This window comes from Pelmatolapia mariae, linkage group LG6, assembly GCF_036321145.2.
Source record: "Pelmatolapia mariae isolate MD_Pm_ZW linkage group LG6, Pm_UMD_F_2, whole genome shotgun sequence".
Classification (NCBI taxonomy): Eukaryota; Metazoa; Chordata; class Actinopteri; order Cichliformes; family Cichlidae; genus Pelmatolapia; species Pelmatolapia mariae.
In genome coordinates, this window is record NC_086232.1 from 39013253 (window position 1) to 39037949 (window position 24697).

Sequence of the window (24697 nt, forward strand, 5' to 3'; positions counted from 1 at the left end):
TCATATAGTTGTGCAGTAATATCAAAGATATGTTTGCATTCATTTAGTCATCCACATAGTGACTGTTCTTAATGAATCTCCTCCTCCTGCCTCTGCGTTTCCACAGCTTTGTGTGCTATGAGTACCCCGGCTACAGAGGCCAGCAGTACATCATGGAGTGTGAGAGGCACAGCGGAGATTACCAGCACTGGAGGAACTGGGGCTCTCACTGTCAGACTCCAAAGATCCAGTCCATCAGACGCATCAGGCACTGAGAGGCGGCAGATCAGGACAGCAGCAGCAGAACAACCTGGGCTCTGGCTAACACCTGTGTGTTCAAATTTAGGGGCCCAAATCATTAACCTACAGTTCTGTGACACAAACCATTAGTGATGTAGCAGCTACCTCTTTATTCCAGCACGTGTATTTGTTTCTCTTAAAAATGAAGTGTGTTGTTTTCCATCCATCCGTTTACACAATACAGGCTCACGGGACGGTTGGAGCCTATCCCAGCTTACATGGGACAAGAGGCCGGGTACACAGAAAAACAAACATTCAGCTAATTTCACAAATATGTCTTTGGATCACGGTACAAACCGGAGAACCTGGAGCAAACCTCATAGGCACAGGGAAAACATGCACACTCCATGCAGAAAGGACCCAGCCGGGCGGTGGATTCAAACCCTGGACTACCTGCTCCACTGCTACCACTATGCCAGCTACAGTTTTCTTTTGGTACATGTAAAATAAAGATCAGAGTGAGAATGTGAGACGTTATTCCTGTGTTGTGTGAGAATGCAGGACAGTGTTCGGTATCGGATCAGCTGATCTCCAAATGAGCACTGAGAGTGAGGTGACAGGACAGTAACAAAAGTCAGTGAATAATAATGACTTGATCGCATACTAGACTGTGTAAAACTATTAAGGTGTCAGTCGTACCTGAGCTGAAGAATCAGCACTACATGTGTACCTTGTGGCGTAGTAGCTCATCCAGCTCACGAGCCACCAAAATTCACAGGTTTTTGTAACATTTGAAGTACAGAAAGAAAGTGGTACGATTTCTTATTTGTTTTCTCTTTTGCACAAACAAAAGAAACTTCAAATCCACTGAGAAGTCAACGAGGTGCACAAACAGCCATTATTTGCCATATTACTGGTGTTACAATAAAAGCGACACAAAGGCCCCAACCACACCTTCCTCATATGGGAGTCAGCTAATGGAACCAGTCCCTCCATGATCACAAACACTAAGCTCAATATCATCAAAATAACAGGATACGAGTGTTACACGGCATGTGTGGCAGTGAGATTTCAAGCTATTGCATCATTTTGTATTTTTAATCTTTTTTTTTAATTATTTTGTATTTGGAGTTCTTCAACATGAAGAATCGTATGTTATGGCACAGGCTCGTGAGCACCTAGCTTAAGACATTATTTTGCCTTAAATAAACCTAATTAAAAGATTTATGTATAGATGGTAGAGAGGCACATACAAACACTTCTATGAACATTATAATCCAGACAAATACTCTGGGATGAGTAGTGATATTTGCAAAAATGTCAAAGTGGCCAGTCAACAAATAAACTTGAGATGACAATTGTGTTTAGGTTTGATTAAATTCTGCCCAATACTGTAGGAGGAGCAGTGATTCTTGTGAACTGTAGACAGACTGACAAGTGATGAATACCTCATGTGGCACTGAAGTAGCCTATTATTTATAAAAATATGCTGTGTGACAATAATTGCAAACCAATTTACTTCAGTCTTGTTGTTCCTTGTACTGGTTACACTCTGGTTACATTTTCAGGTTTCCATGGCAATGACTAGCCGTCACCACTACCTTAATAAAAAGTCAGTGACTTTGACAACACACCACCCACTAGTCAGACGTAAACATCACAGTCAACAATAGTTTGATTCAGCACATCTTTTTACTTAAAACTGCATGTTTATACTGGAGAAAAGCACAAAATACATTCTCAGGGTCAAAAATTACATAAACTGAACAACATCAGCACAGCAATGGTGCAGCTAAGCTCTCTAAAACGCTTGCAATACAATATAAAGTTAAATTAAATGTTATATGTCCACCGTAGGATGTTGATTACATTCCTTCCTCCTACAGTTGGTTAAAATAGAAATCTGTACCTTGATGACTGGAAAAGAAGAAGCTGTGGTTCAATTACATCCAACCTTACTATACAAAACTACTACAGAAAACCACAAATACATACACACACACACACATATATGTATATATATATGTGTATATATATATATATATATATATATATATATATATATATATATATATAACATTTAGGCTTGCAGTTCTGAAAGCTTAGGGAATACAGAGTGCTGTCAAGTAAATCTAAAGTTACCTCAGAAACCATGAATACAAAGTAAAAGAGAAGACATGAAATCCATTTAAGTAAAAGAGACACAATAAGAAAAAGTTTTGGTATATATACACAGCAAAGGCTGCACAGTGATGTGGAGAATTCCCTCATTTTTACAAGGCAAATAGTTGACAGGTGAAATTTATGATGGTGTTCCAGCATGTGTTTCTGCATGCCATGAGGGCGAACCAGCCATAGATTGAATAACAGTTTAACTTAGACTTCAGTTTTCAGTCCAGAGGAACCGCAGTGCCTTAAACTTGTATTCTTTCTTATGGCCAGCAGAGGGTGACTCCTCTGGCTCCAAAGTATTGTCCAATATATTAACATTTGAAAGAAATTGACTGTAATGCTCACTCCATTTGTGACCACAGCAAACACTTTCCTGATAATTTCATGGAGTCAATTTCTAGTTTCAAGCCTTATTTTCAAATCTTATTAAATACAGCATGATGTTCACTTTGTAAAAATACTTAAACTAAAATAGACTGAGTAAGCTTTAGGGTGTGGAGACATTGTGTCAAGTCCCTACTTTACGACCATAGTGTTTCTTTGTCATATCTACCTCTTGCTTGTCATGTCGCAATTTTCTTTTAGAAAACATAAAAACATGACGATGCCTATGATTATAATATTGAGTTCAGGGCTCTAAAGGGGACTCCACTAACAAAGGACGTCTTCAAGGCACTCACATCCATCTTTTAAATAGCCTACACTTTCACGTCTTTGAAAGTGTAGCCGTCATTAGAAATAATCATTCAGCACAGAAAAGCAGTTACTGTATAAGCAAAGAGGTTTCTATGTTAGACCCTTTGATACTTTAGTGAAATGATACTGTATGTATGCAGGTTCAAAAAGCATATTTGGCCCTTTACTGTTTTGACATGTACAAAACACTAAGTTATGTATGAGTGTTTGTCTTTTTAATTTAATTTTCTGACTGACATCTCTGACCCTTCATCTAATGCCCCTGAGAGAATGACATTAGTGGGTTTCCATTTGTAGCACTCTATTTTAAAGTGCATGAACCTTATCTGGACTTAGCATCGTCTTCGGCTAATCGGCAACTTGTAGCAATAACAACAATTATTAGCAGAGCAAAGTTCACAGACACAATGCTAATGTACTCTCAGCTTTAACATGCACTGTGCAACTAGTGTCTGGAATGCCCATCGTATCAGCTGCTACAAACCAAGACGCAGCAAGCAATGTTGCAGGGCTACAGGCTAATGTTAGCATATAGCTCGTGTAGCTGTAGCCCTTTCTGTTTGTTTGTTTCTGAATATTATTTTAGATTTCTTAAATGTATACCTTACTGGGATTAGTCAGAAAAGATTGAACTACACACATGCTGAATGCTGCACTTCATTAAATATATTCAAGCTCATCTTCTGCATCTCACAGCAGACAGTCCTCTGAGCTTCTGACAATGCCTTGTGTGATTCCAGATTCTCTGACCAATGTGCAAACACTATTAAATGAAATACTGAAATTATAAGGAATTTAAAAAACAAATATGGGGCTTTTTATGTTGCTTACAAGAGGCAGGCTTGTTTTTCTATCAAAACACACTTCACCTTGTGATTAAGCTCAGAAAATCAATTCCTTCATTTTGCCGCTTGCTTTCAAGTCTTTCTATGCAGATTTTTTTTCAATAATAAACAACAAATTCTGATGAAGAAGAAGCACAAAAGCAAGTGAAATTGCTCTCTGCACTTATCATTTGGTTAGCCAGTCTACATAGAAAGAAAAAGGACTCAAATTTTTTTGTTTTATCCAGAATGTGCTGATGTATTATAACAATATAGCCGTTGAAGCCGGTGTACTTTTCTTATTGATGACTGTAATTTCACTTAAGCAGTTACCTATAGCTTTCCTTCAAAGTTAGAAAACAATAAACTATTGGGGCTTTTTCTTAATTTTTATATTTTCCACTGAAAAACAAAACAAAGTTACAGAAAAATAATGAATAAAAGAGCATCTAGTGCTATTTTAACTCTTCTTCTCAAATCTCTCCGTCCCTCTCATTCACACGGCCGTCGTCCTGTCCACGGCCCTCAGCTCCTCTTCTCCTGGCTCTGGGTGAGTTAGCTCCCTGATACCAACCGTCTTGGTCCCTTTCCTCCCCGTCCAAATTTTGCACTACATCACAGTCGTCTTCCTCCCTCTCGTCTTCTCTGTCGTCCTCCTCGCTCCCCTCCGAGTCGGACTCATCGGAGTTGTCCTCTTCCAGGTAGCGGTAACCTTTGACCTGAGGACAAAAAGTTGAATTAGTTGCTCTGATGTCAAAACATGTTTCTAGCTTAGTATGCCGTAGCATTTTTCACAATAAAATGCACTGATCCTTGGATTACCTTCTTCCAGAAGAAGGACAAATCAATTTTTAGCAATTCTAATCTAACCACATAACAAAACACTATATTCTACTTATATAAAACGCTTATGCAAGCAGACAATCTCTTAACAGCCTGTTCTATCTACTTCTTTTGGTCTGCCATCACTCAGAAACCTCAAAATAAAACTTCCATTTACTTTAATGTAAAACAAATAAAATCCTTCAAATCTTGATTGATGCGCCTTTTTATATTTTTGCGTGAAAAGCTAAAATCTAAAATCAACAGAGAAGGAGTCAGCGAAATAAATCAGACTGAATCCACAAAAATGCCATCTCAAGGATTTTCTGTGTGTAAATACTTGTTTCTGATAGGTCACTGTTATACACAGCAAAATCCATGCATAGAATATAACACAATTATAGCAACAACCATGTGTATTCAGTGACTTCACACATGTTTAAACAGTGACACGGACTTGATAGACATGTAATATTATTTTCAGATATTGTCCTAAAGGACACCTTCATGGGTAACACTGCTCATACATTTGCAGATAACTGTAAACTATGTTTGAAAAACTAATTTGCCTTTGGTGTGAGTTTTTTTTCTACAAAAGAAAATGTAGGAAAAAAAGAAAGAAATAATGAGCTTATATCTACTCATTCCTCTTCAAAGAAAAAGTTCTTACAGACTGCATGGGGGAGTTTTTGGCATGCCCCAAAGTAATTTCAGCCAGAGCATAAGAAAAATAATCAGCTGCCTCTTAATTAGGGTTTCATTTTTGTCAGATTATCAGAAATACAGGAATATGCATGGATGTCTGTCAAATACGGTAACATGCACTAATTGCCTGTATTGTCTGCTTACAAACACAGTCACCTCCCAAAGGCCCACAGAGACCTTTATGATATGTTCAGTTCAATATCACAGAAAAACTCTGATTGTTGTTGAAATCTAAAGAAACGATGACAGCTCGTGTAGAATATGCGTCACTGCTCAGTTTGTGGTGTAGTTGATAAACAACACTGTATTTAATCTTCTTTAAACAGACTATTTTTTGCCTGCTGCCTTATTGCAAAACCAAAAATTCAGATCAATCAGAATATTTTTATTCTGATTTATGTATAATATCTAAGTATATCTTAAATCTAAACTAATATATCTTAAAGCCACTATAATATGTCCACAGAAAAGTCGACATACTCGAGGAGCTGACGAAGGAACATGAGAAGTTGGAGTCAGGTGGCAAAACAAGATCCTCGCTGCGTAGCTTCAGTTTACAGTCAATTAAATATCAATTAAACATGGAGTTGGTCACAGCTGCATAATAAATTGCTACGGCTGTATTTTATTACGTGAGGTTTAACAGTGCTCAGAACATGTTTCATATTTAGGGACACTTTTAATTAAATTGATAACATGGCACAATGTGACAAGATTTTGAATTATCTTTTAACCACGCACACAGAATCTATGAAAAGCAGAGAGTCTGGTGAAATTAAATGACTGAAACAACAAATGAATACAAGGTTTTAAAGAGTGTGCCTGTGGCCATGGTTTGCATATTCCAGCTGCGTGCCAGTGCCTGTTTTACAAATTGACACTTCACATGTGCATCTTCAATTATAGCCTCTGCCCTTCAGGTGGATTTTAGGAATTGAGGCATCCTCCAGCGTGATGTACTGAGACCAATTTCAAGGTGACAAGGAGGCGGATGGAGGACAGAGGAGATGAAATTAGAGAAATGAGAAAAGCCTGCCACACCTGAGTGCTGCAGCTGATCAGCATTCTGCTCATTCATGAAACTGCATTTCGCTCCAGCACTACTAAACCACTCCTTACTGTTTGGCCACTGTGACCTGTGTTTTCAGGATGAGCCCAGTAAAATTCAAAACGTGACCTTTAATCGTAACTTGAGGTAACTTCTCTGTCTTGTTATGTTTGAGTAATTTTGCCTGTAAGAATGTGGAAGCTTGGTAGGGGTTCTCTGCCATGTTCTAAACAGTTTTCCTCTGTTTGTGACTAGCAGCAGAGGCTAATTAGTTTATAGTCTTCGATGTTTTTATGTTTTTAACACAGAGCTCTGATTTCTTTTTTTTTTTTTTCCATGGTTTTGGTGGTGGTGTTGGAGCAGAGGTCCAGGGGTCCAGAGGTCTAGCCTTGGAGACCCTGAAGTCTAGCTTCCTCCTTATTTTATTCCCCTTTTTCCTTCTTTAATTATATAACTTGTTGACTTATAATGATTTATAGCAGAGGAGAGGCCTGTCCATTAGTTCTGACTTAAAGTTTGCTAGTGCCCACTCTTTATGTTACACCGTGTGTCACCTTATACTTCAGGTAAAGACTATAACACACTGTGTGAGCAAAGAAACCTCTCAAGGTTCCCACTGAGTTTGTCATGTCCCCAGCGCCCTGCATGCTCTAATCAGGTGCCCCCAATTTTTTTTTTTCCGGAGAGAAAACATGTCGGACAAACTCTCCTGCTGTGTGGAACGTGACAAAACAACTTTGATTTTCCTGAAAACATGCAGAGATCATGTTTGAAAAGGGCTTATTACAAAGACCAGATTCATGTATTGATCCTCGATGGACTGACTAGTTACCTTGTGTCGCGGCCGAGGGATGCGAGGCAGTCTGAATGGCACTTTCTTGGCCAGGCGACGCTCCATCACCCAATAGCAACAGCAAGCCAGCAACAAAGTGACTAGTAGTATGGAAAGTTTTGCCTTAAAGGAAAGTGAAGAAAAAAATAGGTTAGAATAGGAACAAAAAATGGAGGGAAAAACTAACGACATAAACACCGAGTCACATACCCTCATAGGAAGACCATACCAAAGGTAGACTATAAAGATGGCGATTGCCTGCCACCAGTGATAGATGGTGTAGACAAAGTCCAGGCGTTCCTTTTCTTCAGCGTACAGCATTCCGAGAAGGGCTGGAACACACAGAGGAACTCATGTTGTCACGTGTCATAGCTGAAGACATGCAAACACAGAGACCATGGATGATACTCACTGCTGACGCCTGTCTTGTTCAGGGCGGTGCCGAGTCCCCATAGCGCAGAGATCACTAGTAGAGGGGCCTCATACTTGAGGCGATTCGGCTCTGGAGAAAATGCCATGAGAACCACCACAAGCACTCCATGCACAAAAGCACCACTGATGAGACACACCCAGCGTGGAAGCAGTAAGAGGGAAAGGCTGAGGGAGGAAAAGACGGAGGCGGAGAGGCCGTAGACGACGATGAGAAGCCACAGTTTATTTAGACCCAAAGCACACACACCGTAAGACTGTTGAGAAAGAAGGGGTGGGAGATACATTCTTTCAACATTTTATGTCCTGATTCACGACTCTGCTTTCTCTCATGACATCCTTAAATCCTACAACCTTACATCTGTATTTCCGTTTCTCTTTAACAAACTTAAACTACTGTACAGACAATCTGCATGAGTTTAGTACCAGGGTGAATCCAGAGATGGCAAACAGCGTCTCGAATCCACTGTAGATGAAGAAGGGGCAGAGCAGTCGCAGGCGGTAGTCCCTCAGGTGTTTGAAAGGCAGCTGAAAGATGTTTCCCCAGCCTATACTGCGAAGGTCGATCTCTTCTGTTGGGCGGTAGGCGGCCCCACACAGCCCGAGGAACTGTGAGTAGCAGCACACAGAAATCACTTTATTCAGAATCATTTTCAATGGAGCTTGTGCTTCAGTTTGTTTTTGTCCCATGGTGAGGTTTTAAAAAAAGTCTAAGAATAGAACAAACACAACAGATGCCTGAGAGCAACATTAGCTCTTAAACTAGCAGCTGGTACCCAGTTAGTACAGACTAAAGCCAGTGAAAACGTGTTTTAGCATCTATTAGCTTATTGTTTTAGTTTTACAGTCTCATCACTTTCATCATTTCCAGCAATTCGTTAAACAAATTGTAAGCCAAATGGATGCTAGCTTCCCAGCAAGAATCCCAATTCACTGACTTTAAATACCAGAGCTCTGAGTATCCTTACGAGGTGTTTTCCAGTGCTTTGTTCATATCTTGCAAGTAGCCACAAGAACGGTTATAAAACGTCTGATTGGATCACCCTACATGGTATAATGTGAGCCTAACAATACTAGAATACTGTAAAACAACTAATATAGAACATTCAAGCACAAAAATTACAGCTAATGAATGTCCTAATCAACTCTGTTACAAAACCACCACAGGCCTTATCTGTGAGGATGCCTGGAGTTGCGTCGCTCTGCTGCATCTCTGTTTACGGCTTTATAGTTTGCAGCTTTCCTTATGGTAGCTCTCCTGTGATTTCTTTTATAACATCAATCTGAAAGTCTTGTTTATTGAATATTTATAGCTTCTCGTGGGTTACACATGCTAACTGTGAGAGAGGTTCTCAGCTGCACACAACATGCCATATTTTAGACATCAATACAGGTTTGAAAAAGGCTTAATTTTTTCCTTTATTTATAAAGATTTGATATTATCTAAGGATTAATTTCTCTTCTCTGTAAATCCAAACATTCTTAAGAAAACTTTGCAAGTCTTTTATCACATGTAATTCCATCTGAAATGGTTTCCTCAGAGCATTTTTACATTTATCTTTTAATGAGAAAGTGATGTACACAGGGATTTATAAGAATAAGATTACCGTTTCAGCTCGGTGTTAATTCCATCAGAGCATTTTTGGGTACCCAATTCAATTCTCTCTCAGTAATTTGCTCTTTGTTTTGGTTTTATATGCTTGTCTAGTGACTACTTAATGCTGATGTTTTATTGTTGTTTTGCAACAACGTCACAACAGGAAACAGCGACACAGATTATACAAAAGCCTGTCTAGATAATTAGAAAACAAACACCTAAACAAACTGAATACCTCCGACCTCGAGTCCTCGTGTTTATGTGCATGTGTAGGAAGAGAACTTACAATGATCATGGAGAGGAAGGCGAAGCCCATGAGCACGCTCTCCACTTGGATGAGCAGCATGGAGCTTGGCAGTTTTTTCAGCACGGTGGTGTTGAAGCCAGGGATCAATCCGGTGACTTTAGCACCTGGTTTAGGGACAGGAAAGAAATTAGAAAATAACTGATGTCAGCCAAACAGCCTGTGTTAATCCTACAGACTGTTAAAGTGTCTGTACATTTAAGGAACAGACTTTACTTTTATTGCATCCGTACTTTATAAAATTACAAAAATGCTTTAAAAGTCTCTGAGTGGATGAAAGGCAGATAGGAATGCTGATTTAATAAAACCTAACAGAGCTGCAGACTGAAGAAAACAAAGTTATTTATGCAGTTGTGATGTAAATCGAAGAGGTCAGCCACAGTCATGTGATCCTCTACCTCAGGTCTGTTTCCTCCTACTGTTAAAATGTGTGTTTTTTAGCCAGTAAACCTACTTCCGCTTAATGAAAACATCTGAATGGGGAAACTGTGACACAGCCTGTCAGTTGGTGATGTTTCTCTTTAAGTTTCATTTTGAATAATACCAATGTTACCAACTATTTTTATTTTTTACCACCTGTTTAGTTTTGCACTGCTGATTTTTTTTTAAAGCAGCTGTGATCAAAGTGCTTAAATAGTACTGAAAGTACTGTGCAAAAATCTTAGAGGCATAGAGCAATTTATTGAACCTGCATAAGGCAAAAACAGCTTGAACAATTCTAGCTTGCGGGCTTTTTGAAGGACATTCACAGCTCTACTTTGGCTGTTTCTGCCTTTTGTTCATTTCTCTGTCAAGATGATCCCCCACTGCTTTAACAATGTTGAGGTTCAGTGCTCTGGGGAGACCAATCCATGATGTGTTTTTTTATCCAGGTTTTTTTTTCTGCACTGGCAGTGCAGGGATCATTGACATGTGGAATAATTAGGCTCAATCATTACATCACTAGCAGTCTTTGTAGATAAGATTGAGTACTGAACATCAGATTTTAAATTTGCACTGAAAGTTGAAAATACAAATTGACATTTTATTGCTTTTTGAAATTCACAAATCCAGCAGGCACAGAACAATATGTGGATATTTCAACCTGTTTCCAGCACCTGGTGAGATAATGAGCCTCCAGGTTTGGCTGTGGTTTGGTCTCTGAGAGAAGTGTGTGGCTCTTTTACAAGCCTCTTGCTAATTTTACTTTTAGTACTTGGATTAAACCAGGTAACATAAAGTGGCTGTGTCAGCTTTTTCTTTTTTAAAAATAATTACGTTCTGCCTAGTGAATATTAACACTCGGGCAACAAAGTGTTTGTCTATGATTACACTCCACAAGGCACTAGGGGAACTAATAAAGAGTAAGACGGGAAGACTGATGGACTTCCTCGTGTGTGTTTACAAAATAAAAAGCAGGGATGGGAGTTAAAATCCCTAAAATATAATTTGTTATAAATAGAAAAAGCTACATAAATGAACTGGTTTTAAATGACAGCCTCACACTTAACAGGATAGATTGTTTTCTTTTCTTTTTTGGAATGATGATGGATTTAGTTGAAAAGTTGATAAACATTCCTATTTCCCATACTCTTCCTCTCACTATTAACATGGAAGTAAACTGAACTTTTATTGTCCCGAGCTTATTGTGGTGTATGTGTACTGAGTCGCTACTGGAAGTGAGGAGGCAAGTGTCTTTACCGCAGTCTTTCACTTGGGCGAGGATGTGGGAGTTTTCATGGAGGTAAACGCTGTTGAGGACGAAGGCCATGGGGAACTCGGCGAAGACAAAACTCAGCTGATGTAGAAGAAAAGAAAAAGGTTTGCCCATTTGTTCAGCAAACAGTATGATATTAATGAAATCATTAATGAAGGAAAGCTGAAAGACTCACATTGAAAATTATGTTAAAGACCGACTGGAAGACGATGATATAGCTGTGGCACGCTCCCTTTGGGAGCTTCTTCTGCTCCTGCACGTGCTCCTCCTTATAGTTGACGCATTCATAGTACTGCTGTGCCATCCTGCACATATGAGAGAGTGTTTATGGTGTTAGAAAACAAATTTAGAGGCATTTATTTTCTACTTATCTTCAATTAATCACACAAGACCCTTGTCTTTGTGTATGAAGTGTTTAAATTGATCTATGCTACAAAATCACATAGGCTGTGTCTCTGTTTCACACTTTAACAACTACGCTTCGCCCTATAACGGTCTATATTCAGGAGGTGTAAAGAACCCGAGAACAAGCTTTACATTCACATTTCCTCTTTTCGGATTTAGCGACTTCATAAAAGGCAAAACACATCAGAGCAACAACAAAAAAAAAAGAATTCTGCCAGCAGCATTTATACAAAAAGAAAGATCAATACAAACTGAACACGCGGTGACAGAAAAAAGATCTCGGCTTGTAGTCAGCGCAGCACGGCTCAAAAGAAATACAACAAAGAGCCTGGTAAATTGTTCTTTCAGTCTGCCATTGATTAAACTGATACAAGGTTTTGTTACATCTGTCGGTGAAAAGACATTTTAAAAAATGCTCACTCGATGATGCTTTCTGAGAGCTTTGTTGTGCCAGAGGGACACGTGAAGTAGGGACGGGTATTCTTTGAAAGTTGTCTACAGTCCACTTCAGCCTGAATGTATTTTTAACTGTCAGTGTCTTCATAGAGCAGCAGCTCTTATCATCCACATGAAACATGTAAACATTAGACCTTACATCTAGCAGCAATATGGAGCATTGCTCGATTAGCTACTAGGAAAATTGTGCCAGGCTCTAAAACTCCAGGAGTCCCATTTTTGCTTGAAGAGCTACAATAGCAAAATGTTCTTTACAGAGCTCTACTACTGCCTACAGTTGAGATCTTCTTCTGTCGCTCTGTTAAATACTGTAGCTACTCATGATAAACACTTAGTTTCAAGTAATGATGTCTGCATATAAACAAATAATTCCTGTGAGCCAAAAGTGTTTAGAGCTTCAGACTGCTCTAAACACTTCTATTGTAGTCTTGGCTGTTTCATGTCACTATGGCACATGGATCTGGCTGTGACCACAGAGGCCTCCATTTGCTGTTCAAACCTTCTGCTCATGAGCAAGTCAGACAAAAGCTGGGATACAGGACTGGAGAGAGGAGCTGAAACGGCGTGTTTCTCACAGAGAATGAACCGAAGAGCCGCACTAAAGCCTTTTTTATAAGGGTTTGGGTTTTTTTTTTTTTTTTTTTTTGAGATTTCAAGCGTCCTCTTTCATCTAAAAGTCTGCTGACAAAGCCCACTACACCACTGTATTGTGCCTCCCATGGAGACTTTGTTGCTCTTTCTGCTAGTTTGTTGTTTTACCTGATCGGCTGTTAAAAGGCCCGTGATTGGCTCGCTTTTAAAAGAATGAATGAGGCGAGAGGAATAGAAGGTTTCTACTTCCCTCTCAGAGCACTGGAATAGAATATCCTGAAAGGTTACTATAGTTTTGGGGGTTTTTGGTTGGTTTGTTTTTTGTTTGTTTGTTTGTTTGTTTGTTTTTATTTCTTTAAATCTTAAGACGCAGCAAGGGTTAAGGAAACACTTCCACCCACCCGAACTTCTACTTCTTCTTTCTCACCGTGTGATATAATTTCCCAAGGAGGCCCACAGGGGCACAATGGCTACGCCGATGGCCACAGCCGATGGAACGAGGGTGTAGTAACGCTCCCAATAATTGGTAGAGACGAAGAGAGCGTAGATCCCCGAAGCCAGGAACATCATCCACTTAGTACCTAGAAACCTGGATGTGAGACGGGGTGTTTAAAGGAAGAGCAGGGACATTTATATAAAGACATGTTTTAAAACTTAGGTTTATGTTGCTACCTGATGAGGAGAGGCGTGTACAGGAGGCCTATGATCGGTGTGACGTTAATCCCCATCAGCATCTTCTGGTCGATGTCCTGCAGGCCGAGGTTGCTGTACTTTACCTCACGGTAGGTCGTATCATAGTGGAGGATCAACTGCATCTGCAGGAGGCCTGTTTCACACATGTACAGGTACAGTAAATGTTCACGAGTATTCAAGTTACCCTGTCTGTGTGTGCCTGTTTGCCAGTTTCAGCACCCCATCTTCAGTGAAACTCACCCATGTACACACTGTACACAATCATGGCTCCAATACTGGCTGCAACAACATTCTTGATGATTCCCAGCCTCTTCCTTCGATAGTACTTCTTCTCCTCCTCCTCCTCGTTGTAATCTGCCTGTGGGCCCAAAAACTCCTCCATCTCAAGAAAGAAGGACAAAAAGTTATGCAACACTTAAGCAGAGGCAGAGGCGTGTTTATCAAATTAAAATAGGATTGTTCTGATCCGTAGTACTCCGAAACTGATAACCAGAGAAGCTGGATTTATGAAGGTTTTCTGAAATCAGCTGAGCTCACCTGGCCCTGCATGTTGTCTTCGTGGTCCACATTGAGCATTTCATTCACGTTGCCATTTGGAGGCACTACAAACTGATCATCATGAGGGATCAACGCTTCATCGCCAGTTGCCTCCATCTGGTGACCAGAAGAAGCAGCACGCTATATTAATAATTCACTGCACCTTCTGCCATCATCGAAACCAATCGGCCACCTGCAGCCACCGTGGTTTTCAAGCTGCTGCACATGAACGAAACTCTAATTATAGATGCTTAAAGTTTTCAGAATCAAATTAACTGCAGACGTAAATATCATTAGTGTAATTACTATAAAGTTGTATTAAACACGCCTGACTCCAAATCACTTTAGATGCATTTTCAGATTTATTTTTAAGTATTTTGTTCATTTATTTTTGTTTTGAGTACTCTGAGACAAAACATAACTGGCTAATTTTAGCACATGTATTTATGGCTTTAAACTGAACACGTTATAAAGTGAGATTGTGTTGAAATTCACAAAAATGCATAAATATTTTATTGTCACGATTCAGCATGTTTTTTCCCCTGTAGCATTACAGAAGCCATACTTCCTCTTAATTGTTTCTCAATACAACGTGCCAAAACTTTTTAAAGCTTGAAAAGCTATTTTAATACAAATATTAAGAAATCATACAATAGGGGTGGCAGTTATATAGAGGATATGTTCAGATAAGGGACTACTCACATTCACATCAGGATATAATATTTTCATTTACTTTAAAAACTAGCTGAATGAATACTTTAACACGCGACTGTTTAACTTATTTTATGCAAGTTTTTATTTCAAGTGAAATTATTATACGTAAAAGTCCAACATTTAATGAAAGTTCACATTTAATGAAACATAAAAAAAGACGAGCAGTGTGTGATATTGTTTAAAGAAATGAAGTTTCAGTTGTATGTCCAGAGCAGTTTGGCAGGTTGACCTTCCTGTGCACCGTGAGCTGCACGTTTATTACGCGTGCCGATCACGGTGCAGCTACAAAAGTCCAAAACCTTCACATGTGGTTTTGGAGCTAAACAACTGCAGCGTTTCTAAATAACTAAAACTTGCAACTCTTCTTACATTTTTATGCCTCTGTAGTAATACTGGAATCACCACACCACAAGCTGCAGTGCATTTTCTAAAAAGCTGGTGACATTTATGACATCACTGCAATTTTTCCACTTGTAAAGCCGTCCACTATTCTATGCTGGACCTTTTGAACCAGTTCTGGTGTTGTGCCAAAAACTGACTTCCAATGTTTCCAATGTGTTTTGATGTCTAATGTCTTTACTTATGTTGGCAGACTTTGGTGAACAGAAATCACACAGGGGTTATATATGAAATTAAGAAATGGCCTGTTTTGCAAGTATCTTTATGAGTCTGCGTTATTGTACCTACATCATAACTAACCCAGTCTTTTTTGGCCACTGTGCTTTTTTGTTGTTTTATATAGATTCCTCTGGACTGTACATCTCTGCTGTTTGCTATTACTATTTATATACTCCTGCATAGTTCGTGTGGAGTACCCATAATTTAATTGTGTATGTACAGTGATGATTAAAGTCCTATTCTATTGAACTCTCTTTATACAACTGTTATGTTAAATTGTTGCAGTTTCTGCTGCCCTCTTGGCCAGATCACTTTTTAAAAGAACATGTTTCCTTTCAGTGAGGCTTTTCAACCGGATAAATAAAGGATATATAAAAGTCACTTTGCCAAAAACCGACAGCAGCTTCTACATTGTGACAGGAATGTTGTTTGTAGCTCAAAATAACTTGACGTCATTCATGAGGGATACATTTGACATATCTTTCACATATTAAAGGCCAACAAGTCAATAACAGAAGTTTAAATACATGCAATCACTTTGTGGCCTCGCTCCTCAGTGCCTATGTTTAAGTTGTTAAGTGATAATGTTTTCTGTTTTTGAATTAACAACCTGCCAAATCAGTGGTGAGTATACTTGGTGAGTCAAACCCCCAACTAGAGAAAATTAACTTGCATGGGATACAAGAAGTGTTTCTTTTAAATTGTATTTACATCACATTCTTTTGCATAATTAATATTATTCTTACTATTATAGGTTACCATTCACAGTTCATGGACTCCCCCTTCTCCTGTAATAATTACTGAAGTGTCTTTTGTTTGTTTTATGACTTCTTCTTTTTTTTTAACCAGATTTATAAACTGCATTTTTATAAAAGCAGATGTGATCCATCAAAACACATTTATCGTCAGAAAAGCGTGTCTGTGTTAACAAACCAACCTTTCAAACTCATTCACAAGACTTTTGTTTGCCTGACTTCTCTTTTCCGTCCCAGTATGGAAACTATGAAAGGGATGGTGTAACTGCGTTTAACCCCTTATTTCACATTTCTTTGACAGCGTCATATTGTGACCCTTGTTATTACTTTCATGACAGTTTGCATCCAGGTCTTGTTGACGTTTCAGCGTTTCAAAGTTACCAGTCAAACCCACGTTCATAAAACAATCACGACCGTGTTTTGCCATCTACCCTGAAATTCACTTACCGTGTCAGTGGAGCGGGGCTGGAGCAGAATGAAGACGGGGACAGAGACACACGGACATCCCCGCCCCTGTGTCCCTTTCAGACCCTGTTGTCGTTACTTCTCCTTTCTGATATTAGGTGCAGTATAAATAAAAAGTTTTGTGGAGGAAACGAAAGTTAGCTATCTTCACTTCCTCACTTGTGTGCCTGTTTCTCTTAAAGCCACAGACGCGCTTTTAGGAAACACGCCCCCCTCACGCTCTATGTGTATGTGTGTGTGTGTATACATGTTTAGACGTCTTTGTGAGGACTTATGGGGGGACAAAATGCCCGTCCCCACGAGTTTGAAGGCATTTTTGAGGCTCAAAATGTGATTTTAGTGTCAGAGTTACAATTAGTTTATGGTTAGGTTTAGGCTGATGATTAGGATTAGACATTCATTTTTGATGGTTAGGGTTAGGGTAAGCGGGTTGGGAAAGCATTATGTCGGATGTCCCCACGAGGATAGCAAACCAGACATGTGTTATTAAGAATTATTAAGCGCGGTATCACCGGTTGGGGATGGAGGGGGCATGGGAAAGCGGATATATAAAATTAATACTGAAGCAAACCGGTTATTATAATTCCGTCTCAGTTGCGCAGTTTGCAGTTCTGTTATAACATCACACGTGTTGTTCTGTTGAGCGGTGGGAGCAACAATGTCTCACACTTGCTCGGTTTGGTTGATTCAGAGCGACTCACCAGATGGCTTTGCAGAGTGCGAAAGCTGCAGTGAACTCATTAATTATACATTTAATAAAAAATAACATGCATTGCTGTTCCTGCTCTGGTGACGTCATGCTGGTACACAGGAGTAAAAATGCACTAACTTTATTTATTCTAGAGAAAGATCTTTAGATCCAGACACTGGCTGCATTATGGATAGAAAGCTGAAAGCCGGTTTCAGTTACTGCTTGTTTGTGGCTCTCTCTGCCTTCAGTAACTGAAAAGCATGCTCTATTGGTCACAAATAAACACTATAGTGGCCCGGTTCCACTGCCAGCCATACATGCTCAAACTATAACACTGTCTCTACCATGTCTGACAGATGGTGCCGTGTTTGAGATCTTAAGGTGTGTCTCTAACTTCGATGCACAGGTTTTCATCTGTCCAAAATGACTTTTAGTTTTAGCCAAGCAGGATCTTTGACAGGTTTCTTTGCAAAGTTTAATCTAGCCTTCCTCTTCTTGTGTAACCAGTGGTTTGCTTCATGTTTTAAACCCTCTGCATCTGCATCTCTTGATTGTAGATATGGTTAATCAGCCTCCCTCCTTGCGAGCAGTCCTGCCTGGCTAGAAGTTGTAAAGCAGTTTTTCTTAAACCAGGAAAGAGTTCTGTGAACATGTTTCACAGAACTCTTCACGGAAAATTTCATATCAACCAAACTTTTAGAACCTTTTTTTCAGAATGTAGAAAAACATTGTGTTGTATCTGTAATAATCACACGAGATTTCATTGTATATGATCTTATAGTTACTGTATATTCATTCACACACACTCTGTTGTCCACATACTGCATGAGAGTGAAGTCGAATCATACCACAAACCTCGTGTGAGGGCCAGAATAAATACTTCCAACACTCATGATGCTAGGCTACACGATGACAGCGCTTTATTAGAGTTAAAAGCACACTGTGCAGCTTCTCTGCAGTGCAGATGAAAAGCTGTGTCACTGTGGTTTAAACATGAAGAAAAAGAGACACGCACACTAAAACATGGTCCACTGACACACAGCACAACACAGTCTACACAAGCATGACAAAATGAGCAAAGTTCAGGCATTGTTATTTTTTTATCTGAGCTGTTAAAGACAAAGAACCAACCAGGGTCAAAAGAGTAAACTATGAATAGTACAAAAAAGACATTTTGGCTCAGCCCATAATGAATTCTGTGCATGCCCTGACCCATGATTCGCTGTTTCTGAGGTGTTGCACAGGACTGACATGTCTGCATGACAGACAACTGTAAATAAACTATTTCCACGGGTTGAACTGCAGCTTTGCAAAGAGTCTATATTTACTTTCAGTGCCTTCCAAAACCAAACAAGAAAAATCTGACCCCAGTTCAAAGGGTGAATTGAGATAAAGATGTTGAAGTTGAATCATTCTTTGCATTTGTCTGGACCTGTCACATGTAACCAGGTTTCTGGTTTCTAGCTTTCTGATGTTAAGCGTCAGAGGCCTTTCTCCTTTTCAGTCAGATTTTCAGGTGACTTCGAGAGTCCAGGCTCAACGTACAGAAAGTGGAAAAAGATCCAGAGTGTATGGTCCACTGTGAGCAGTTTCAACATGTCCTTATGCTGCTGATCCACCAAGTTTCTGAGGAAGAGGCAGTTTCTCTCAGCGGGCCCTCGACAGCATTAACTCCACACTTTTTTATTTTTATTTCCCACCCTTTAATTAAAATACAAGTCTCTCATTGTTTGAAGCCACACATGCTAACCCCAACCCCATGACCTTTTGATCCCACATCATTCTCCACTTTGTTTTCTTCATCTGCGTCTATCCGCTCCCCACAGCCGCCTTCCTCATCATTTCCTCATCCTGGACGGAGAGCTCCGTCAGCTTGCGTCCTAGCCGCTCGTGAAGGTCCAGATATTTGGCCACGCAGCGGTCCAGGCAGACCGACTCACCCTTGGTCAGCTCTGCCTCCTTATAATGTGGCGGTACGCACTTCTTGTGGCAGGCATTAGTCATTCTGAGAGAAAAAGAAGGAAACAGTCAAGATTCTTCAGTATTAAGAGTGATGATACAAGGACATTTTTAAAACATAACAAACTTGTTACTAGATGATGTATTCACGCATAAGTACCTTATTGTGGGGTCCCATTATGACTTGCTTGCAACAGTCACTTAGTAAAACAGAACAGCGCCATCTGCTGGAGTTATTTTTGTGAACCTAAAGTTGGCTCTGAATACTCTCCTTTTAAAATTCATATTTTCATATGACCTGATATAATAGTTATTTAATTTCTTAAAGATGTTCAATTAACCAACTTTTAGGTCAAGAAAAGGTGCAATTAAGAAGAGCATTTAGAATTTCTGCAAATAAAATGTATTCTGGTTCATGTCACAGCAGAAATGTGCTTCCCAGTTTTGACACAGATCCTTCATCAGAGCAGGGAGAGACACAGATTCAGTTTAAATATATACTTCAAAGAAGAACTAGCAAAAAGTTAAATGGCAACTAATTACTTCCTTTGTCCTCAAAGTCTTCACAGGGATAAGCCCCGAGGACAGAATTTCATACATCCTTGCCCAACAAACACCACATGACCACCGACGGACATTAAACCCAGTTCCTCTTCACTGCAGGAGATTCACAAAGAGACCAAACTCAAAACACATTTCACATGAAAGTCATCAACCTCTCATTTCACGGTGCTGAATGAGTCTATCCAAAAGCACTTCATCTAGCCAAATGTCTTTTAATACAACACCATACTCATCAGAAGAAGCCTTAAGGTCCTTCTGCAGGTCACCATCACCGTATGCCTTAGGAGACACAGTGGTGGTGACCTGATAGGACCTTACCGCTTATTCTGATAAATCACATTTCAGTGGATTATTTCTTTAACCCGATTAAAATTATTGGTTAGGTTCTTCACATCCAGCCCCAGGATTCAAAAAACTGCAACAAGGCAGACGATAAGCCACGAACGCCTCTAACTGCCTGAAAGACCCGGTTACTGTCATTGTTGTGGTGCACTACAAGAAACAGTTAAACTGTTAAAAACAGGCATTTTACACTATGTACTTCTAAAAGTATTGCCAGCATTGGGATGCCAATAAAATCCCCTAAATCTGAACCATCAACTTACTGACATGTCAAAATGTTTCCTGTGAAAAGATACTAAACATAACAAACAAACATAACATGCCTCGCCTACCACCAGACCCAACTAAACAGAACAGCCCATCTGACAACGTCCAACAACTGTGTGACGCCATCACATCAATACAGACCAAAATCTCTGAGGACTGTATCCACCGTTTTTTTTATATCTATGCTAAAGGCAAAAGGGGAATTATCACGTATGAGCAAGCACTAATCAGGTGGCCAGTAACATATCTTTAATGGCTCTAATATGTTGCCAGGTATCATATGAATGTTGAGAAAATTTTAACTAGAATTTGATAGAATTATTGCTCACTTCCATCCACAAAATGTAAACAAACATTAGTATTTGGTTTATGGAGTGATGTCAAAAACTGGGTGCCATCAAATTACTGCAGAAGAAAATCCCAGCAAGATGATAGAGAGCCAAGAGCCTCAGTCAAAAAAGTAAAGCAAGCAAACTGCTTGTTTGTTGCTCTGAATGGTTGAACAAACCCATAACCCATTGCTCATGTATATTTATTTGTCTCTCTCAAGCCGAACACACCTGCATAAAAGTACATAAATTATTTTCTTTGGCAACTGACTGAATCTGACTCAGGCTCAGTGGATTTTAACTGCAAGACTTTATTAAAAGCGCATGAATGTATAATTTGTGCAAGGTCATTAAAGGATGAATATTAACCAGGCTAGTCTTTTCTTCATTCAGAGATGCAGGTCTGTGCTGCAAAGGTTTCTTCCAAGTATAAAAATACTTGTGATCAAAACCACTTTGAGGGGGGGGGGGGGTTAAAAGTGAGGTTTAATTTAATAAAAGCTTAAATTGATTCTTTTGTTTTTTGTCAGTTTTTTTGTAAGCCAAAAAGAACAATAAAATCCACACACCTGTCATCAGGTAACACAGCCTATTTCCTTTAACTATACGTGGACGTGATAAAGAGAAACCCTTTGTGAGCGCTGCATTTTAGGTCCACATTTATAACACATGTATTTCATCACTGACCTGTGCACTGGCGCATAGCAAATCATTATCAATGCTTCTCTTGCAAATAGAAAAATAACTTTGGCTTTTCAACAAAGGCAATGACCGGTGGGCGGGCATCATATAAATGGATGTACTCTTACTCTTACACCAGTGACGGCATTTAAGTAGATTACTGTGTTATGACACAAGGACACACATCTTTATATTATGAGAAACAGCCGTACTGTGCCTATACTGTAAAATTGTGACATGTGAAGAAAATTCAGTGAGTTAAGCACTAAACTCAGGTCTTTAATTTTTAGTCAGTATAGCTCTTTTTAAAATAAATGCTATCCCAGACTGGATTTAACCCTTGCCAGCCTTTAGTAGAAGCCACCCCTTGCCTTAAACATGCCGGCTGGTGGGCCTTTATAATATTGAGCTTCACCAGCAGGACACTGACTTTATCAGGTGTTGCTGATATTAACGATGAGCTCTACAGGCTCAGCTTCACTAAACAGTAATTATCTTTGCACATTATTCTGGCACACTGTAAATAAATGTAAGTTTGACACATAAAAGCCGCGACACTTCACAGCAGAGTGCTGTGGCTAGCTGAGAGGTTAGCTTGTTTGGGCTTTACCGGTTGTACATGTCAGCCATCATCTCCACCTCCAGCTCCGCCGCCAGCTGCTGCGCCTTCACAGGATCCATGGCTCCGCTTCAGTTCTGCTCACACCGGGTCTCGAACCACAAACACGCCGTCCCGCTGAGCCTCTCCTCCGGACAGCAAGCAAGGAGCACTACCCGCTGCTTCTGTAACCTTCAAACCTGCACGAAAACACGTGTGTACCGTTTGCTTCACACACACTTCCGGTGACAATAAAGTTGGATTCAAAAAGCAGAAACCGGAGCGAGCAGGAAGCGCGCCCTCTACCGGTGTGTGTGTTAGAATGTGTATTTCTCCAAAGTAAGATAAGAGCCTCACAGGGAAATGAAGGACCAAAAAACCCGCTTAAGTTCAAACTGAACATCAGAATGAGGAAGAAAGTTGGTTTGTTCTGCATTTCTGAAACTTCTGTCTCCATTTATTTATTCATGCTATTTGTATTTTATCTATTAGTACATATTAACCGGCATGTGTGTGGACAGCAGAGAAAGAATTTCATTGTACAGCGAAATGCTTTTCTTTGTACACATGATAATAAACGCTTTGAATCTTCTGAGATGTTCCAATACAGAGAGAGATCAGAAAAAGATCAAAGTGAGCACCAGTTCTCTGGGTAAAAATGAATTGTAGATGGCAGAGGACAAAGGAAAATGGGCAGACTGCTGCAAGCTGATGAGAAGGCAACAGTAACTCAAATAACCACCCGATTCCTGGTTTTGGGGTTGGAAAAACTGCTTCGTAATTGGACAAGTCTCTATTTCTTCTGCAGTATTTGGATTGTTGGGCCAGAATTTGGTGTAAACATGAAAGCATAGCTTTACCTTGCTTTGACTGTCATGTCCATCCCTTTATGACCACAGTGTACAAATCTGATGTCTGCTTCCCGCAAGACACTCAAAGGGCCTCCATAGATACCAGAGCTCAGTCCAAAGTATTGCATTATAAATGTGTAGCTCATAAATCTGCAGCTGTAACATGCGATGCTGTCATGTCAATATGGACCAAAATGGAAAAGGAATATTTCCAGCACTTTGTTAAATCTATGCCAATTAGAATTCTAGCAAAATGTAACTAATAATGTGGCCAGTGAGTGTATATTCTGTAGTACCCTCTTGTGTTCAGCTATGGTGCTTTTTAAAGAAAGCAGGCTGTCACATGAAAACGTTTAATAAACCATAATTATATTATGTACTGATGTACATAAAACAGTTTTACAAATATAGACTTAAAACAACAGATCTTTTCCACAATGGAAACATACAGAGGGAAATCACTAAAGGCCACTCAAGTGCCTTTTCCTCTATTCATCAGACAATTTCGCTGAAAATGTAAAAAATTTATAAAATTGACAAAAGGAACTTATTGAAAACAACTTTTTCTTTAGAATATTATTAATGGAAATGAAACATCTTTTTGAACAGTATACACAAGGAACTAGACGAAAACCCAAAGTGGTGAAAACATGAAGTGAAGAATGTAAAAATGAATCTTTATACGTAACTTCATGTGACATGTGAACATAAATACAACCAGAACAGAGACAGCATTAGAGTGAGAGCCGACCACTGGACGGGGTAAAAAATACACACGTTACGTTACTCTGCCTCGTCTCCAGTCACGTCAATCTCATTCACATCATCTTCCTCATCTTCATTCGGAGTCATGTCTATGTTGTTGAGGAACCCCTCACACTCTCTGGTCTGAGATGCTTTTTCTGGGGAGCAAACCAGAACATCCACCTCTTCTTCTTCATCCTCCTCTTTTCCCTTTTCGTCTGTACTGGTTATCTTCACGGTCAAGGGGTGCAACATGAAGTCCAATGCTGTGTTTTCTTCAGGCAGGAGGGTGTCACTGTGAGAGGAGCAGTCATCATTGAGGAATGGAGACCCCGTTGTATCCAATTTCCCTGTGCCACACAGAAGGAGACTGTGAGGGTAGCAGGAGCATGTGCGTGCATGTTTGTGTGCAAGCAGAAAGAGGCATACTCACACTTTCCGATGATAAATAACTGATCAATAGTCAGCTGCCTCTACAGCCAGCAGTGAGCTTTTGACGTTAGTGTCTCATCTGCAAACACCGTCAGCAAATAAAATATATGATCAGCTCCCTTTCAAGTGATTCTGTTCTTGTTCTGCTCTGCAGCCCTGGAGAGCTCAGCAGACCAGCATGGACCAGCATCATCTCAGTCGAGTGGCCACTAAGCTCACAGTGCATCTCCAGACCAAACAAGAACTTTAATCACCAGCTGAAGTCAAAGACAGTGGAGCAGGAGTCCATCCACCTAGACCAGGGGTGTGGAACTCCAGGCCTCAAGGGCTGATGTCCCGCAGGTTTTAGATGTGTCCTTGATCCATCACAGCTGATTTAAATGGCTAAATTACCTCCTCAACATCTCTTTACATTCTCCAGAGGCCTGGAAATGAATTAATCATTTGATTCAGGTGTGTTGACCCAGAGTGATATCTAAAACCTGCAGGACACCGGCCCTTGAGGCCTGGAGTTGGACGGTGACCGCCACAAGAGCAACCTGGTCAGGCTGCCACCTAGTCTTGGTCCTCCACAGGAAGGACCAGGGTTAGGTGGTTAGTTTGAAAATAACAGTTAGTAGATGACAGGAACCTGCACAGCCAAATGGAAAGAAAGCTTTAT

General features: G+C 39.9%; 3 protein-coding genes across 5 annotated transcripts in view; 1 reads left to right on the top strand and 2 right to left on the bottom strand.

Annotated features, from left to right (window-relative positions):
- The window catches only part of cryba1l2 (crystallin, beta A1, like 2), a 55461-nt gene extending 54749 nt beyond the window's left edge, over positions 1 to 712 (top strand). For all 3 annotated transcript variants that reach the window (XM_063476888.1, XM_063476889.1, XM_063476890.1), the window contains exon 6: positions 107 to 712. In XM_063476888.1, the coding sequence (XP_063332958.1) occupies positions 107 to 254 (148 nt within the window). In that variant the 3' untranslated portion in view covers positions 255 to 712. The remainder of the gene's footprint in view (positions 1 to 106) is intronic.
- A 1193-nt stretch (positions 713 to 1905) lies between these two features.
- unc93b1 (unc-93 homolog B1, TLR signaling regulator) lies at positions 1906 to 16699 on the bottom strand. Its single transcript, XM_063475504.1, has 13 exons — positions 16561 to 16699; positions 14027 to 14143; positions 13730 to 13871; positions 13469 to 13622; positions 13224 to 13385; positions 11520 to 11649; positions 11329 to 11425; positions 9631 to 9755; positions 8174 to 8356; positions 7731 to 8004; positions 7529 to 7650; positions 7319 to 7441; positions 1906 to 4630 (listed from the first exon to the last, which is right to left on the bottom strand). The coding sequence occupies exons 2-13, from the start codon at positions 14141 to 14143 to the stop codon at positions 4385 to 4387; spliced, it is 1875 nt and encodes a 624-aa protein (XP_063331574.1). The 5' UTR covers positions 16561 to 16699; the 3' UTR covers positions 1906 to 4384.
- Positions 16700 to 18095: 1396 nt separating this feature from the next.
- Positions 18096 to 22237, bottom strand: timm10 (translocase of inner mitochondrial membrane 10 homolog (yeast)). The gene is made up of 2 exons (XM_063475505.1): positions 22022 to 22237; positions 18096 to 19274 (listed from the first exon to the last, which is right to left on the bottom strand). The coding sequence occupies exons 1-2, from the start codon at positions 22090 to 22092 to the stop codon at positions 19079 to 19081; spliced, it is 267 nt and encodes an 88-aa protein (XP_063331575.1). The 5' UTR covers positions 22093 to 22237; the 3' UTR covers positions 18096 to 19078.
- Between the last annotated feature and the right edge of the window lie 2460 nt (positions 22238 to 24697).